The sequence below is a fragment of the Syzygium oleosum genome, unplaced genomic scaffold, assembly GCF_021117445.2.
Source record: "Syzygium oleosum isolate NSW1041296 unplaced genomic scaffold, Sole_v2.1 Sole_v2.11, whole genome shotgun sequence".
Classification (NCBI taxonomy): Eukaryota; Viridiplantae; Streptophyta; class Magnoliopsida; order Myrtales; family Myrtaceae; genus Syzygium; species Syzygium oleosum.
The window spans coordinates 12,044,257-12,056,808 of record NW_026607495.1 but is presented as its reverse complement, the minus strand read 5'-3'; the positions used below and the strand labels follow the sequence as shown (position 1 = coordinate 12,056,808).

The 12,552-nt window shown below is 41.7% G+C and overlaps 1 protein-coding gene and 1 pseudogene across 1 annotated transcript; one reads left to right on the top strand and one right to left on the bottom strand.

Moving 5' to 3' along the window:
- Positions 1 to 2,814: 2,814 nt before the first annotated feature.
- Positions 2,815 to 4,415, bottom strand: LOC130139252 ((-)-alpha-terpineol synthase-like). The gene is made up of 3 exons (XM_056315792.1): positions 4,203 to 4,415; positions 3,351 to 3,612; positions 2,815 to 3,269 (listed from the first exon to the last, which is right to left on the bottom strand). The coding sequence occupies exons 1-3, from the start codon at positions 4,413 to 4,415 to the stop codon at positions 2,815 to 2,817; spliced, it is 930 nt and encodes a 309-aa protein (XP_056171767.1).
- Positions 4,416 to 9,402: 4,987 nt separating this feature from the next.
- Positions 9,403 to 10,376, top strand: LOC130139251 (protein FAR1-RELATED SEQUENCE 5-like; annotated as a pseudogene).
- The last annotated feature ends 2,176 nt before the right edge of the window (positions 10,377 to 12,552 follow it).

Here is a 12,552-nt window from a genome sequence, read left to right as displayed (position 1 = left end):
GGCCTCCGAATCTAGCCTCGGTGCCCACGGAGCAAAGCGTAATTTGAGTTAAGGTTGAAATTCCATTTTTCGACCGTACTTACCCCAAACATCATTGGCCACACTAAAATGACGTCATCCTCGTAAAAATAGTCGCGCACGACCTCGAAAATCGACATCCAAGTCCGGATCCAATTTCGCGATCAAAATTGCCCAATCTCAATTTTAGGTCTCTCGCTAGCAGGGTTTGTTTAGGGATTACGCGTATCGACCTATGGTTATTCGAGTCATGGCGACCTCGATCGTCATAGAAGGTCGACTCATGATCGAGTTCTTAGGTCACGTACATTTACTCAGGTAGCCCAATTCACTAAGGTTAGTATCCAGAGAATGATCGGTTCGGGTGAGACTTACTAAAATGAAATGAGAAATAACATCTATTTCATTGATTCCCGGAAATAGGTCCGAAATTGAGGATGTTACATTACAAACATAAGTCCAAATACTCATCTCACATTCGTATCGAAGATATAAGAAAGAATAGCTTGTCACTATGAATATACCAATGATGTACTCTTTTTTTTTATAAGCCACTATTTACAAGGAGAAGAATAATATAAAAATAAGATTACCGATGATGTATCGCGAGATCATTGTTGAGTCGAAGGATCTTAGCGAGAAGCAATGCACGACACTGGGCATTTTTCGACACGTAATCAAGTCCCTCTTCCGTCAATTTATCCGTGGTTAGGAAATAAAGCGGTCACTTGAGCATAACCAGCCCTCCGGCTGAATTCACCGCAACGTCTACGTACTCCCTTCGGTGTCGGTTTAGTGCCTTGTTGTACCAATGGACCTCCTTTATGTCGCCTTGCATTCATTGGCCCACTATAGGATTTGAATTCGAAGAGTAGGGTCAATGACCAAATCCCGAGGACGTTCTTTTCTCCTACTTTTTACGGATTCTCAAATGTTTAAATAGAAATCATAATGAAAGTTAGAAGTGGAAAAAGGGAAAATTGTCCAAAAACTTTTAAACCTATTATACGACGGCCAATTTAGTCTTAACTCATTCGATTGTGCCAATTTAGTCATAAACATTTTTACAATTTGCCAATTTAGTCATAAACCTTTCAACTATGCCAACTTAGTCATAAACCTTTTGACGATTTATTAATTTAGTCATTCGGGTCAATTTTGACCGGAAATCATTGACGTGGAGAGTCTAGTCAAGGCCAATCATCCTACGTTAAATAACCGAGTGTTGGACGTGGACAATTTTGTAATTTTTTTAGAAATTTGAAAAAAATTTTCTAGGCCAACGTCGACGTCCGCTGGCGCGTGTCATGTAGGACAACCAGCGTTCTTGTCAGCGATTTTCAGCTAAATTGGCGAAAGGGCCTGAATTGATAGCAAATCGTCAAAAGATTTAGAAATAAATTGACAAATCTTCAAAAGGTTTTAGACTAAATTGACACAATTGAAAGGTTTGGGACTAAATTGGCAAATTACCAAAGGTTTATGACTAAATTGGTACAATTGAAGGTTTATGTGCTGAATTGGCATTGTACAATAGGTTTAGGACTTTTGGACAATTATCCCATAGAAAATGAATTGCCCTACACGGGCTAGAAATTATTAGGTGAACGATTTATCAAGTCGAGATTACCACTTTCCCGCAGGTAAGGGATGGGGTTGATTCCTTGCTCTCTCATTGTCAATACCCAATTTCGTTGGTGGTGTTGTACAAGAGCATGAAACTATCTCTTATTATTGGAGGAAGTTTATCGATAATACCGTGATGTCCCACCTAGATAAGTTATCACAATTTCAGCAATCTTATGAATTTTACAGTCACTGAATACGCTTTTTAGCAATAATAATGAAAGTTAGTGCCTACCGTTACGTTATTAGCCCAAACCAATCAATTACATAGAAGAAAAAAAAAAGCTAACATAAACCATGATAGGTCCAAAACACATTGAAGAATTTATTTTATAATATATAGTATTTACTATTTTTCCATAGCGTTCATAGACTAATTAATTCCGTCTTTTTTCTTGGCAATAATAGTTACAAGGGAAAATGATGATGGTTCTAATACTACGCAGACCTGACAATGAAATCTGTTAAGAGCTCAAGCTCTTCCGGCATCCCATATACGTCATAAACATCATCGATAAGTGTCACCATACAAGCGATCTTCGCATTCATTTCTCTGAAAGCTGTATATTGAGGTTCGAAAACCATTTGAATGCTCCAGAAATAGCATTCCACTAGCCTGTCCCTAAAGAAGGTCGTGTTGGTCGCCCCAAGTTCATCCCACCACCTGAAAAATTTGTCATGTGATGACTAAGTCAATCAAAATGCGCTCCTACCTTGCCAGATTGCATCTGTGAACTATAGAGTGCTTGTGTATACCTTGCCACATTGCTAAGTTCCTTCCTGTAGATTGACTGCACTAAATTGAAGTCTAATTTAGGCTCCGTTCATTTGGCGGAAAATATTCTCCTTTTGGAAAATATTTTCTCGGAAGTCATTTTCCTGGAAAATGTTTTCCCGAACATAATTTTCCCGTGTTCGAGGACCAATATGAAAAAGTTTTCGGAAAATATTTTCGCGGCGGTGGCCGGTGGCCCAGCGCCAGCGAGCCCAGGCAGCAGCGCGCCCGCGACAGCGACAGCAGCAGCGGCAGGCGACCGAGACGGCGGCGGCCAGCGACGGCCCGGCCCGGCAGCGGCGGCCGAGCAGCTCGGCGATAACCCCGCGACCTTAGTGAAGAAGAGAGAAGAAGAAGCTCCGAAAAATGATTTCCGCTTTTGAAGAAAGCGGAAGTCATTTCCATAAACTTAAGCTATTTTTGTGAGGGGGGAAGGAAAATATTTTCCCACAAAAAGCGTTTTTCGCCCAGACACGGAGAAATCCGGAAAATATTTTCCGGGAGAATATTTTCCGCCAAGCGAATGGAGCCTTAGCCAATCGTAGCAAAGATGGCATCATGTCTTGTTGTTTCTCGTACATGTCAATGAACCACCGAGCCTCCACCCTATTTGGCCTCCAGTGGATCGGCATATCCAATACATGACTCACGTTACTCGCTGAATTGGTGGGAACTTTGTCGAGGTTTAGATCCTTCAGATGCTTAGAAGCAAAGTTCCAAGCTTCATCAAGTATGGTTTCACCTTCCAATCCATGGACAGAAGCTTCATAAAGACCAAGAACCCCCTTCACATCCCTTTTGAGCGATTCGTTGAATGTGCCTGTCTCGTTCATAAACCTTTGAAGCACATCTATATGTCCAAAAAAAGGAATGGTAAGGTAAATTTTGGTGCATCAACATGATTTAAAGAGGTTAACTAGTTGGTGACTACCTTGCTGTACGTTGTATCCATGTTGTCTGAGTAGCCGGAATCGAAGGGAAGCGGGATAGAGATCATCTGAAAGCTGAGCATCTTCGATGTTGTTATGGATGGAACCAAGAGCGTTCTTGATCTCTGTCTCGAAATGATATCCTAGTCCCAGTCTTTGAACCCCGTCAACGAGCTCGAGTTTTGCCACCTGATTCATCTCCCGGTCGAATAGACCCTTGACTTCTTCCTTCAACCTTCGGACTTGCTCCGTATATATATCCTCCTAGGCACATGAAAAGCTCAGCAAAATGAGATCTTAATCAAAGTCAATACACAAGCAGACTTCAATATTGCCTCCCGTAGGGAAACAGTTCGATTCTCACTTTATTTGCAAAAACATTTGAGTAGGCACGGTTGAGCTCGTGTCTATATATTGAGAATATGCTATTTCGACCAGGTTTATTAATAGGTTTATTAATGTCTCCAATAGAATGTTGATGGGGTTGGTCGTGTATTTGATAGAGTGGCAGTGGATGAATGTGTAAATTGATGTTTCATATCTCGAACGTCGTATATAAATTATATACAGAAGTACATAAGAAGTAAACATCCATATATCTAATTCAAAGGACGAATTTTCTTTTGGTTGTGTCTTTTTTGTATTGGTGGACTCATCATATTAAAGTACATAAAAATAGGGAAAAAGTGTACATTTGGTTGCTTTACTCAGGTTATTTTTGTAGTCAACGTGGTCATTGAACTTAAAATTTGCACAATCAAGCTCTTGAACTTAGAGAATTTCTGTTCGACCAAAAAAAATAAACTTCGAGAATTTCTATCCTTCTGTGCTGAAAAAAAGAAGAAAAACATTACCGTGTAATCAACACCGAGTGATTGCACAAAATCATAGTCCCAAACGCTCGGTTTCCAATTCGCCGAACGTCTCGCAATCTCTTGATCTTCAATCTTCAAACCGCATGTCGCGAATCGAGGGCCGGAGGACGCAGCGGAGGAGGAAGAGGAGGAGGGTTGGCTATGGTGAATTGAGGAGGGAAGGAAGCTTGCGACCAAAGAAGGAAGAGCCATTGCGAAATCTGTTGCCAGACTCTGAGTGTGCTAACCATCCATTATATAGGTGTGCTGCGGTGCATCCATAATGAAAAAAGTTTGTAGCTGCTTTGGGTGCAAATTTTTCTACTTACTCGGGCCATCCTCTAAGCATTGCACTTTATTGTTTCTACATGCACAGAGTCATACTGACCCTGTTAGTACGACCCCCTCATGGCCGAGAAAATATTGGGTGCCACTAGGGATTCCACCGTGGAGAAATAACAACTCTGGCGTGGCGACACGTGTCCGAGAGGACCCACATGTCAGGAAGGCTCTCCCACGGCGCTGAGCTGAGCTGAGCTGAGCTGAAGCTGGGAGAAATTTTTTTTAAAAACAGCCCTCTCTCTCCACACTCCCTCTCTCTCTTTCCGCTCCCCATCTGCTCTCCGCTCTGCGCTCCGTCTCCCTCACCCGCTTAGGCACCCCATCCACGAGCGACGCTTCGCTCCCATCCCATCCTACGCTTCTTGCTGGCCACTCGCCGCGCTTCCTTCGCCGCTCGTCGCTGCTCGCCGCCTTGGCCGCTTGCCGCGCTTTCACCGCCGCTCGCCGCGCCTCGCCGCCCGTCGCTCGCCGTGCCTCGCCGCCCGTCGCTCGCCGCCCGGCCACTCGCCGCCCTTCACCGCTCGTGCGCTCGCTGCTCGTCACGCCCAGCTTACGTCCCCCTTATCCTCATCTTCACCACGGGGAGGAAGAACTTACTTCAAGCGCTAGGGTTTAGGCATGTTCACGAAGGTAATGTATTCGTTCGGATTTTCATGATTTTTTCTTGGGGGTTTTTGTGTTTGTGTCTGCTCGTTGCCCCCTGCCACCATAAGTTTTATGATAGTTTCTGAAAATAGCTGAGAGGGTTGATTGTGGTAGAACAGAGGGTGGTTCATGGCTGCATCTTGAGTACTGCATCTTGTGGGTTTTTTCGTTGACGTGGTATGAGCTATACACATGTTACGCGACTTAAGCCAGATTCAGGGGGAAGCTCAATTGATTGACCCATCTGCCTGTGACTTCATGTGTGATTAGATGCTATGCTTATTTGGTGCATCTTCTTGTCTGCATACTATGTTTCATCCTATCCAGTGCTGGGTTATCAGTCTAATGTCTTTTCTAAGACTAGATGAATTCGGTCACTGCACGGAGAAGATTTTAGGATTGACCTTTTCACAATATGTTCTGTCTAGAAGAAAATAAACTGGTGAAATCTACCTTATGCTGTATTACTATTATCAGGAGTATGCTCGTTTGACGTATGAGGAACTTAAAATTCTCACGTTAGCATCTCGTCTGATATAATCACCTGTCATTTATGTGACCATACTGCTTAATGTTATAAAAAAGATCTACTAGTAAAGGAAAATGTTCAATGCTTTAGTTGGACAATACTGCTGCAAAACTTTGCTGAATTTAGAGGAGTTGGTTCTTCAATAGTTGAGGAATTGTACATTTTAATGATAGCACCTGATGTGAGATAATTGCCATACAAATATGCAAGCAAACACTGCCAAATTTCGGTTGTCAAAGAGAGTTGCAAAGAAAATCAAGTTTTGCTATTTTAGACTCTTTTGTTCAAGGGTATTGCTGTTAGACTGTGCTGGCTTTGGCTCTTTCGTGTATTACAATTTCCAAATAAATTCGCATCCATTTTTCAGGACCACTGGAAAAGAGCCACACATGTATAGGATTGTTTGATTTTTAATTATTCCAAGAATGACATGCTTCCATAATTAAGGTATTGTGTAAGAAAGGAAGTTGTCAAGAAAGTAAGTGCTTAGCAAATTTTTGTATTGTCATTAAGTTCATCAAGTCCTCACGACATGGAAATAGAATACACATCCTGTTCGTTTGGTTACTGGATGATCTAATGCTTGTCGAAAATATGCGTAAGAAGCGAAAGTGCGTAAGAAGCCTTATCCTTCTTCCAATGGGATAAACAATTGTGGATCAAAAAGAGTAAATTAGAAGACAGAGCACGCAGTGAGTATGCAGGGGGTCTCCTTCATAATTGAATGATTCTCTTGAAGTCTCTATACTCACTTTATAAATGACCTAGCAAATTAAGGTTTTGCGCTGTAGTTAATGAAAATTTTGTATTTATTTGGCATGGCGCTTGAACTAATAATTACAAGGAGATTGAAAATCTGACTTATTTAATTATGTTTGTTGGGATACAGGGCGGACAGTTGGCTGCTATAAATCTTGTATCTCGTGCGGCCTTGCTTGCTGCAAAGAAGGTGATGACATTTGAATTTGCAGACACACTGGAAAGTTATCATAGTGCAACAACGCATGGTCATTTACTCCATAGATATTTTATCAAATGCGAACTCATGATTATGTTTTTGCGTGATTGGTTTTGGCAAATACTAGCAAGGCACGTAGCAATAGAAATTTTACTTTCGGCTGGTAAAGAGAATTTATGTATAGGTTGTTAACTGTGCTTGTAGTACTGCATCGACTATTTGGAAAGAGTTGGTTTCTTCCACTGACCATAAATCATCGAAGGTTATGCGTGTAAACAATAGCTCACCAAGGAGGTATTACTCGATGTAATTCACATCGTGTTCTGAGAGTGAGCTTGCTTTTGTTACTATCTGGGTCTTTGTTAAAAGTAAAATAAGGAAGGAAGTTTTCTTTTTTCGGGGTCTAGTACAGAAGATGAGCTACATTATGTTTAGTGGTGTGAGTGTGTTGAGGTTGTTCTATTCTGTGTTTGCCTCAGGACTCTGAAGAAGAATGGTTTTTCCGGGTTCTGCTCTTGTTGGGTTCCTTTGCCTGACGTAGAGTTGAAGTGTATTGCTTGGTGGGTGTTTGTTTACCCGCGATTTGAGGTTGAGCTTGGATTTACAAATTACAAAATAGGTGGATTTGAGGTTGAGCTCCGATTTGCCTAGGCGTTGACTCCCACTTAGCCGACACTAACGCCGCCTCCGACGAGCAAGGTCCTCCGCTGCCCACGAGCAACGTCCGTCACCTCCCACGAGCGAGGTATATTTTAGATCGTGATGTCTTTTTTTCCTCATGTATATTTTCATTCACGACATTTAGTTGACATGAGTGTGCTTGTCAAAGGGCTTCTCAGTAGTACAGGTTGGGATGAGCTTGTTTATGTTTGGCAACATGGGACTGATCCTAGAGGCTCCTTCAATTAGTATAAAAATTTCATTTTTGGGGTCCCCTCATTGAGCTGTGTCAACTTGGGATCAGGATTCTGAATGGCCAAATTTGAAAGTGTAATTGTCGTTCTGCGGTTTATCTTGGTAAATGACTCGCAAATAATTAGACTGTAAGTTAGATTCAATAAAGCAGGGAAAATTTCTATTTGCATTATCAGAATGGTGAGTTTGCACTTGTTATGTTCACCTTGTATGGTATAGCATTAGTGATGGTTCTCCTATGTTTGTTTATTGCTGTGATTGTTTAGAACTGAGCTTTCTAGTCTTATTATAAGGATCTAGTTGCTGTTTCTGTTGCTGTAGTGAAATTTGTGTCTCGATTATGAATTTTCCGTGTTGCTCGGTTTGATCAGGGAAAGACCATGTAGTTGCCTCTTCTTTGTCATGCAAGGATGAGGTTGACTTTCAATATTATAGTTCCTTTGTTTGGTTAGTGCAGCATTCTTTGAAACTTCTCACTTTATGGTCACTCTTTCCAACCTGTAAATCACCTGTTCCGGCGTGGGAGTTCCAACTTCTTTGACAAAATAGTTCTGGTGCTTGTCTCAAAACATTGTTTCTTTGTTAATTGTGTTTTCTGAGCATTTGAAATGATTTGAAAGTGTCATTTTAATGCCTCTCTCCGAGGTGCATATTATCCCATCAAATAAAAGAAGTATTTTTGTTAGTGTGTGAAAGATCGTGAGTTAGTATAGAGTAGATGTCTCGACATTCCTGTCAATAAGTCGGCATGGACTGAGCCGCCGATAACTAGTACTTATTTATACTTTCTTGGTGCCGAATGGATCAATATTTGCCCCTTAGCTTGCTGCTCGCCTTGTGTTTGAAAAAATGCCTAAGCCAAATCTGTTGAGTGTTTGAGGTTTTGACGTTGCTAGATCGAATGGACCGAATGAATAGGGTAGTGCTAGCGTAACTCGATACATCACAATGAATGACGTGCTGTACTTTATCTGGTGGCTTCCGAATGAATGGTGTGCTGCGGCTAGAATTTGTTGTTGTGGGGGGGGGGGTGGCCAGATGTTCATTAAAATTCCCCAGAGAAAATTGAGTTGAATGTCTCACCGGATAATCATCGTTTGTGAATGTGTACTAGAGATGACGACAGTATATTAGAGATGATGTGGAGAGGACCTTGAGCAGTGGACTAATTCGTACACCTGCCTTGGTGTTGCATAGGTCCTGCTTCATTCATGGTTGAACATAATTTGTGAGAGTGCTTTTCCTGCTTTATAATGGTGTGTGATGACGTACTGCTAGTTTGGTGCATCAACTAGACTCTATATCTAATTGTGAATCGCATTGAAACAAATTTTTTTCCATTTGAGCAGTTCATGGTAGTTTTGTCCGGAGAATTGCAGCTGGTCTCCTAATGAAAATGCGCCCTCACTTGAGTGCGTATGCTTGAAAAATTCCTTGTTTTACTTGGTTATCCATCAAAACACTTGGGTAAGAATAGTCCTCCTTACTTTTTTGGAATATGACTTCCACTTTTTAAATTAGGAAGTTGTTTTCCTTAGTTTTGAACTTGGCGTGTATCGCATGAATTGTCACTCATTCGGTGTTTGAGCTCCTTAGAATGAATGGTAGTGCATCACATTTCAGCCCCTTGCATTAAATCGATGTCACCCTTCATGCTCATTTTATCATGATGGCAATTTTTTCGGATACTGTCATCTCTAACTTTACATATACGGTAGTGGCTTGCTCATGTACATAAATTTTCCATGGATGACAACCTCCATTTGAAAAAAAAAAAAAAGCCCAGCTATGTTGCATATATGTATCGTGCGTGCGTAGTTTCTACATTATAGTTTTGGATGTCTTTTCTGATAATGAACTCCACATTCTAGTTTTCTGAGCATATACATGAGTATGGACATCCGTAACAATTGATATACATCTATTTCTCGTCAAGTAGGGTCATTACTGAACTTAAACCTGCTGGAATTATCTTTCAAGCTTGCTGGTTGGGACTGTTTTAGTGTCATTTTAATCCCAATTTGGTATCAATTTGGGTGCAAATTTATCGGATGGCTAAATCAGAGGTAATTATTTGCTCATACTATGTGAAATATATTTTTCTTAAACCACCGCGTTGATAACTTTTTGTTCTTTTAGTTGCAGCATGAAACTTCCCATCTTGCACACGTAATGCGTGATATGGAAAAAGATTATGAGTTTGCGGTAGGAATGGTTTTTCCAAATGAACTTGAAGCATACGATAAGTATGTGGCCTATGCAATCGGCAAAGGATTTGGAGTGAGAAAGGGTAATATGTTCAAAAATGGTAAAGGAGAATTAACCCGACGAACTTTTGTGTGCCATTGTGAGGGGCATTCTGTCAGCTCATCTGATCAAGAAAAGAAATTTGAGAGGTATGAAGTTAGATATGGCTGTCCTGCTCGTATCAAATTTAAGGTTAACAATGGTGTCTATGAAGTCATGAAGCATATTTACTGAGCATAATCATGCATTTATTCCGGATGATCAAAAGCATTTGATTAGATGTGGAAGAATCATGTCTGATACTTCTAAGAGTGTCTTAGTTGACATGAGGAAAGCCGGCATTGGAGGGACTACAGCGTATAAGTTTTTAGCAAATGAAGCTGGAGGAAGCAAAAACTTGGGTTTTAACCTGCGTGATTGTCAAAATTATTTGCAAACGAAAAGATCCGATGGTATAAGTGGGGGAGATGGTCAAAGTGTTCTAAATCATTTTCATCTCATGCAAATGCAAAATCCAATGTTTTCATATGATGTATAGGTAGATCAAGATGGTAGATTGACAAATTTATTTTGGAGAGATAGCATGTTGAAATTTGATTATGATTGCTTGGTGATGTTCTAGTGTTTGATACCATGTATCGTACCAACAAATATAACATGATATGTGCACCATTTATTGGGATTAATCACCATTGGAAGAATGTTTTTGTTCGGTTGTGCATTTTTGTTGGACGAGACTGCAGAATCATTTATATGGTTATTTGAGGCTTTTTTGAAGTCTATGGGAAATAAGGCACCGAAAACCATATTCACTGATCAAGACCAAGCCATGGCAAAAGCCATTAGAACGGTATTTCTGAATACACAACACCGTTTATGTACTTGGCACATCGGGAAAAATGCCAACCAAAACATCCCACATCTTTACCATAAGCCGGGTTTTAAGGATACATATTTCTTAGCGCTTATGTATAGATGTACATCGGAGGAAGAATTTGAATTTACTTCGAGGGAAATGGAAAAGGAGTGGGATACTGCGAATAACACTTGGCTTCGGAGATTATACGACATTAGACACAAATGGGGTTTAGCTTTTGGTCGTGACATTTTTACATGTATAAGATCTAGTCAATGGAGGAGAGCACCAATAATGTCTTCCAACGAATGTCGACGAAGACATTGACTCTTGTAGAGTTTGTCCACCACTATGAAGAACAAGTGAAGCACATGAGAAATTGAAACTCAAGATGATTTCGGTAGTCGAGGGAATCCCAAATTGGCAATTTTGGGTAATGACATCTTGACGCATGCTTCATGTCACACCCCGAACCCCACGATGCGCAACATCCCTCGCAAAGGTCGAATTTGCTGCGACGTCCGGTGCCGTCGCCGGCCTAACTCCCAACACAGAGCATAAGGCACATGCGGAAGCGATAATTAAAACACCCGTACAAAGCAATACATGACCAAGGGTAGCAGGAACGTCGAACAATTCAAAGCCTAATAATCAAGACTTGCATTGAACTTCAAAACATATACAATGTCCACTATACACCAATACAAGTCGCCAAACAAAAGCGGGTCGACGGCTACTACTAACAAAATCCCTAAGTGGCTAAGGGGGCAGTCTAAGGTGGGGCTATAATCAAAAGGGGTGCGGCCCAACCTAAGGAGGCTAAAGGTGATCCTAGGAAACTTCAATCTGGATCGGATCACGATAACTCGGACTCAGCCTCGATTATTTCATCCTCTGAATCCATCTGCTCGACCTCGCCAACCTGTTCGGGTTCCTGCTTTATGGGCTCCGGATTCTCATATGGATCGGGTACACCAGGCAACCTCTATCAGGAGTCTGAAAAACGGGGTTTAAACAACTATGGGACGAATCTCAGTGAGTAGGCCTCCTAAATCGAAATTAGGTTAACATGCACCTCCCGACAAGCAAATCAACACAACAACGGACAATAATGTCAATCAAATGACCTAGGCTCTTGAGTCGGTTCGCTTACACCTTGCGACCACAGAGGTTAAACGGTTCGACATAAAAATCACGGCACATACGTGGCACACATTTCCACACGTCGCCATACGCATGCTCATACTCGAAGTGTTCATCTCGCATGCCATTCACCGAGTCTTGCACACTCGCACACTGGCCCATGCATTCTTATGCATGCAAATGTCATCATCATGCCATGTTTCGTTACGCTCACACCTTTGCATGCTCTGGCATATGACTCATTTTAATTAGAAATCGACCCGAAGGTCACGGCCCGAAGGCTCACAACACTCCATGGCCAGCGTAAAAACACCCCAGGCCCAGTGTCTCTAGCCTGCTACAAAGTGCATGAGGCGCAATACCGATCTCCTTACGAACCAGAGCCTGCTACAAAGTGCATGAGGTTGGTCGTCTTTCGGACATACCGGGCATCGTCCTGCTACAAAGTGCATGAGGACGGCACGACCCGAAGGCCAATAAGTGATAACATGGCACACTGTCAATTTTTATCTGAACCCCGCGTAAAACGCATCAGGGTATAATTAGGTGATCACATGCTCATGGCAGACACGCATTCTCGCACAATTTCGTCACATGCCTCACACTAGGCATACACAATGCGTGGCCATGCAATGTCGTATAATGCAATATGAGCATTCAATTTCAGCACGGCATTTCAACAAACATGCCAAATCAACGTGCTCAAATAGCCAAT

Coding starts and splice junctions, on each gene's coding strand:
- LOC130139252 (XM_056315792.1), bottom strand. CDS start 4,415: ATGGCTCTTCCTTCTTTGGTCGCAAGCTTCCTTCCCTCCTCAATTCAC. Junction 3,613..4,202: donor CACTCGGTGTTGATTACACG/GTAATGTTTTTC, acceptor TCATGTGCCTAG/GAGGATATATATACGGAGCA. Junction 3,270..3,350: donor TGGATACAACGTACAGCAAG/GTAGTCACCAAC, acceptor TTGGACATATAG/ATGTGCTTCAAAGGTTTATG.